At 46.2% G+C, this 6,000-nt stretch overlaps 1 protein-coding gene across 7 annotated transcripts in view; it reads right to left on the reverse strand.

Moving 5' to 3' along the window:
• VAV2 (vav guanine nucleotide exchange factor 2) overlaps positions 1-6,000 on the reverse strand; it is a 221,975-nt gene that overhangs the window by 34,711 nt on the left and 181,264 nt on the right. For all 7 annotated transcript variants that reach the window (XM_078878060.1, XM_078878059.1, XM_078878063.1 and 4 more), the window contains 2 exons: positions 3,877-3,945; positions 190-282 (listed from right to left, as the gene is read on the reverse strand). In XM_078878060.1, coding sequence (XP_078734186.1) covers positions 190-282; positions 3,877-3,945 — 162 coding nt within the window. The remainder of the gene's footprint in view (positions 1-189; positions 283-3,876; positions 3,946-6,000) is intronic.

Raw genomic sequence — 6,000 nt, forward strand, 5'->3', positions numbered from 1 at the left:
CACATTATAAGCCACTTTAGTTGAGATATCGTTTGTGAAAGCCAGGTCGCTCCTGAAAAATATCTACATAGCTCAGTGGGCTTTACTTGGTCAAATAAAAAAAAAAGTTTTGAGTTTAGTTTACGTGTACGTTGGTTATGTCGCAATCAACATCATCATAATCATCGTCGTCGTCGTCGCGGTAACAACCTTCAAGGAAGAGTCGAAGCTTCGCTGAATCTCCACGATCTGCTTGAGGGTCTCATTGTCCCTCTTCACTTCGTTCAAGTACATGGCCAGGTCCTGCAACGTTGCCACACAGTCACGGCCGGGGTCAGACAGAGGGCTTCGGCTTGTGGTGCGCCGTGCATTGATGTGGCTCGTTGAGCCACCAGGTGGCAGGATTTGACAGCTAACCATGCATCCCTCTTTTCGACGCCCAATAAATGAGGCAACTTCAAAGTCAGCATTTCAACGTCATTCTAATAACGCGGTATTTTATGAGCGTTCCTCTCCTAGCAAGCAAGGTGGACACGTTATCTTTTGCCGAATTTACACTCCGAATTTGTTGAAATACGATGCACAAGTAAAAACCCAATTCATGATTATATCCACACGTATGTCGAAAAACCTTGGAACTGAGATTCAAATACCAGACAGATATCCCGATGATGAGTATGCGCTAATTATGCATGCGTCTATTGATATAAATTTTCACGCTCCAAATCATGCAAGTGAGAATCGAGCGTGAATTATTCATGGGCTTTATACAAATCATCGCGACAATATAACCTTTTGCGAATGGCCTCTGGAATAATGACCTCGGGGGCGTGCGCACCATAACCCTGCCTCACTATTCGAGGATAATTATTATCGGGTGATAATTATTGGGGGATAATTATTCTTATTTTAACTCGAGAACCCAGGACAAATTCAGGAATCATTAGCCACTGATGTCAGCCATGGACTGGGGTTGAACCAAGGCAGCTGGGTTCATAGTGAAACCTTCAAGCCACTTTGCCACTACTCTCTCCCCTTTGCCCTACATACGTCGTACAATGCCCTACTTACCATGACCCTACATTATGTATAATGGATATAAATGTGCTTAAGTAATATATCACGTAAAAGCAGGCAATATTTCACTTCACGGTGATAGATAAGCTGTAAAGTCTACACTCTACTACAGTCTAGACTTTACAGCTCAGTTTTTACCAGGCAATTGCAGAGAGCCAAACCGGGCCATAAACGAAGTTATACAATCCCTAAAATCCAATGGCAATACCCAACAAAATTGCTCGTGACAGCACTGATGTCCAGCATTGTCAATAATGGAAAAGACAAAAAAAATGCTACTGACAACAACTGTCCCCATAGCTAGTTGTGGGGGTGTGATACCACCTTACGCCCAATTACACGTCACCTCAAAATACAAAACTGATTCTCTCTGAGGCAGCGCTAATCTCCCGTTCACAGCCCTGAGCCGGTTTGGAAATTCCACAATACTATGACAGGGTGTGAGCTTTTTCATAGAACCACCGTTGAATTTCTCCACAAGCCGCTCGCTCTGTGAGCCACTCGCCCACGACTGGCGGATTAAATCCACCTCTAAGACACAGCGCGCCCTCGTGATAACCTTGCACGATGAGAACGGAGCCAATGCCGAATTAACTTGATCCTCATCATCATCATCATTGTTATGACTCAAGGGTAACCGGGCTGCAGGGCGATGTGGGTAACGGGATCTGCACTGGAATCAGATGACAATGTCCGTGCACATATACTGCTACCTTATGTCTGTAAACAAAAAAGGTGCGTGAAGAAATGTGGATAATATTAAAAGGTCGGATATGTGGACACCTAAAAAAACGATAGTTACATCAATCTATGCCAAAAAACAAAGAACAGACTGATTTACACGCGAGGAAATGCTTCCCTCTGCTTGGCACGTGCAGTGAACAAATGTAGGCAAGATCAAGTAATACTAGAACACTGTCTAACTGCACGTCTATGCAGGTCACCATACGTTGATGGCGATCAACAAGAACAGGCGATTTTTGCACTTAAACACGGCAGGATGTACGTACATTATGTACGTATATTCTTTATGTTGATTAACCAAACCAATACATTATGTACGTACATTCTGCCGTGTACATTATGTACATACATAATGTACAAACATAATGTACATCATTACGCTGATGAACCAAACCAATAATAGATATCCATTGTAATTTAATGAATACATTAATTCCCCCCCCCCCTCGCACAAGTGACGACATCGCATGTATCCCTCTATTAAATACCGACACAGGAGGGTTTCTCCACAACTCTGGCTGTCGCCTGACGAGGCTGGTTGTAATTGCTGGAGAATCGTCGTCCTTGAATTGTAAATGTTGTGGGTTTACTCTTCAACACGCCGGTGTGTGCTGAACGAGCAGCGAAATGGACATGTTTTGTTTACGTGCCGAAACTTACTATTGGCTGTGTCGGGTGTTGGCGGGTTTAACGACACATTTATATTTACTCTTTGGTTCTTTCGATAAAGTCACATAGGTGAAAATAATAATAAAAAAATATATTAAAAAATTTAAATAAAGTGAAAACAACTCAATTAAATCACGACTTTTCGGGCGCAACACAAGCATCCTTCATCAGGTGGGGATTACATTTATATTTACGTGATCTAACCCAAAAAAAAGACTACTATGAACAATATTGGTCGCGAAAGCCTACTATTAAGTGTTGGACTAAGATGAAGCAAGCACCACTTCACGTGTGAAAATGTCGGACTGTGAACATCTGTAGAAAACGACAGTCACGATATCGTATACAAATACTGCAATGGGTGCGAGCGGTTAACTAGTCAGGTCGGTTACGTGACGAGATGCAATATGCGAAGTTATAATGTATATCTAATGACAGTCAACGAATCCGTAATGTGGTGTATGCGTGGAGGGGGCTGACTGCGCTGATTTCTAGTGAAAGATTTGCACGTTTGTTTTTTGTTTTTTGTTTGCTTGAACTGCAAAGTTTACCGACAGTTGCAAGCCAACAAGAGGCTTAACTCGAGGCCATATCACCACATTCGTAGCATGCGAAATACTCTTTATAGTGAATATTAAATGCTACGTACAAATTCAATGTCTTAAAAGAGCAAATGTAATTTGCATAACTAATTTAAATGTACTCGTGCATCTTACATCTACAGCAAATAAATTGCAGACAACATTAAAATTGTACATTATTCAATAGCATAGGTGAATTAAATATAATCATACAGTACACACGGAAAACGATTATCGAAACAAATAAATTATCGGCCACAGATTGAAAAGGGCCCTCTTAAATGCATTCTGAGATTCAGTCGGGTAAAATAATAAAAAAATGTATCCACAATTGTATCCCGATTGTTCTCTTGGCTTCACGCCGTGAGATGAAGAACCAAATGTAAACTCTCGCAGAGCAAGGCTACCCCTTGCATTAGACAACCCCTTGCATTAGACAACCCCTTGCACTAGACAACCCCTTGCATTAGACAACCCCTTGCACTAGACAACGGACGGTGGAAGTTGACATCAAAGAACTACTTCTGAGACCCCTTCAATTGACCTCCGTTCCACACAATAGGCGGTGGCACTTTCCCATCTGCTCTGCCACTCAAGGTAATGTTGATCACGCGACAGTCAAACTGACAATTAAGAGCTGAAACAAATTAAACGCAACAGGTATTGTAGTTTTTGTTGACCGAGACCATAAACTCGCTGCGCTTGAGATCCTGTCTGATTTTAAACCCAAGATCTCAGCAGTAACAGCTCAGCACTCTGAGATCCAAACCACCAGGCCATATCTTATTCCCGTCGAGTCCAACTGAGCGTGTCTCCATTTGTGTACCTCCATAGCGTCCAGGGCTCTCTTCACTTGTGCCTTCTCTGTCTGGTCCGTCGTGTGTTTATGCAGCTCCTGACATCCAAGCACACGTAAAAACACACACACGCATATTCATTCATATTTATTCATACTCCATTGTAGTGAACATCTCGCCATTGCCTGGAAGGTTCGATCCCAACCCTGACGCCTGTATATATATATTTTTGGATGTTCTCACCGCAATGTAGCTCTTTGCCAGGAGCGACCCGGCTATCACAAATGATAGCTCAACGAAGCGGCTTGCTTATCACGTGGAAATGTATAGCAGCCAAATACCCTAAACGCACGTTGATTCTAAATGTGAAGGGAAAAACCCGAAGACCCGGAGAATAATCCACGCGATCACGGGGAGAACATGCAAACTCCAAATCAAAGGCGTTAGGTTCGGGTATGAACCCACAACTTCCTACATATCAGGCGAGGTAGTTCGCATCTCGCCACCGTGGGCTTCCAATAGCCACTTGTAATCCAAGTGGGATTTTCCATGTTGGGCTGTGTGTGTTTTAGCATTTCTCTCGAAAGCTTTCACCACGCACTACTTCGAGCATCTTCACCTAATCAACGCCTGAAGATGCCCGCAGTAGGGCGTGCCTAAAGCTTGAGAGAGTTATGATTAATAAACATGATTAACCACACGTATATTTTACAAATGGTACGTAACATTCGATTAAGAACTCGGGAGGTGCGGAGCCGGAGTTCAAAATCCTTCAAACGCCAGCCTCAACGGGTGAGGGCCTCAACAGGTGAGGCCTTAACAGGTGAGGGCCTCAAAAGGTGAGGGCCTGAACGGGTGAGAGTCTGTATGGGTGAGAGTCTGGGTGGGTGAGAGTCTGGATGGGTGAGAGTCTGGATGGGTGAGAGTCTGGATGGGTGAGTGTCTGGATGGGTGAGAGTCTGGATGGGTGAGAGTCTGGGTGGGTGAGAGTCTGGGTGGGTGAGTCTGGATGGGTGAGAGTCTGGATGGGTGAGAGTCTGGATGGGTGAGAGTCTGGGTGGGTGAGAGTCTGGATGGGTGAGAGTCTGGATGGGTGAGAGTCTGGGTGGGTGAGTCTGGTGGGTGAGAGTCTGGATGGGTGAGAGTCTGGATGGGTGAGAGTCTGGATGGGTGAGAGTCTGGGTGGTGAGTCTGGGTGGTGAGAGTCTGGATGGGTGAGAGTCTGGATGGGTGAGAGTCTGGATGGGTGAGAGTCTGGATGGGTGAGAGTCTGGATGGGTGAGAGTCTGGGTGGGTGAGAGTCTGGTGGGTGAGTCTGGGTGGGTGAGAGTCTGATGGGTGAGAGTCTGGATGGGTGAGAGTCTGGATGGGTGAAAGTCTGGATGGGTGAGAGTCTGGATGGGTGAGAGGTCTGGATGAGTGAGAGTCTGGGTGGGTGAGAGTCTGGATGGGTGAAAGTCTGGATGGGTGAGAGTCTGGATGGGTGAGAGTCTGGATGAGTGAGAGTCTGGGTGGGTGAGAGTATGGAGGGGTGAGAGTCTGGATGAGTGAGAGTCTGGGTGGGTGAGAGTCTGGATGGGTGAGAGTCTGGGTGGGTGAGGGTCTGGATGGGTGAGAGTCTGGGTGGGTGAGAGTCTGGATGGGTGAGAGTCTGGATGGGTGAGAGTCTGGGTGGGTGAGTCTGGGTGGGTGAGAGTCTGGATGGGTGAGAGTCTGGATGGGTGAGAGTCTGGATGGGTGAGAGTCTGGGTGGGTGAGTCTGGGTGGGTGAGAGTCTGGATGGGTGAGAGTCCTGGATGGGTGAGAGTCTGGATGGGTGAGAGTCTGGATGGGTGAGAGTCTGGATGGGTGAGAGTCTGGGTGGGTGAGAGTCTGGTGGGGTGAGTCTGGGTGGGTGAGAGTCTGGATGGGTGAGAGTCTGGATGGGTGAGAGTCTGGATGGGTGAAAGTCTGGATGGGTGAGAGTCTGGATGGGTGAGAGTCTGGATGAGTGAGAGTCTGGGGTTGGGTGAGAGTCTGGATGGGTGAAAGTCTGGATGGGTGAGAGTCTGGATGGGTGAGAGTCTGGATGAGTGAGAGTCTGGGTGGGTGAGAGTATGGAGGGGTGAGAGTCTGGATGAGTGAGAGTCTGGGTGGGTGAGAGTCTGGATGGG

The sequence above is a fragment of the Lampetra fluviatilis genome, chromosome 49 (assembly GCF_964198595.1).
Source record: "Lampetra fluviatilis chromosome 49, kcLamFluv1.1, whole genome shotgun sequence".
Classification (NCBI taxonomy): Eukaryota; Metazoa; Chordata; class Hyperoartia; order Petromyzontiformes; family Petromyzontidae; genus Lampetra; species Lampetra fluviatilis.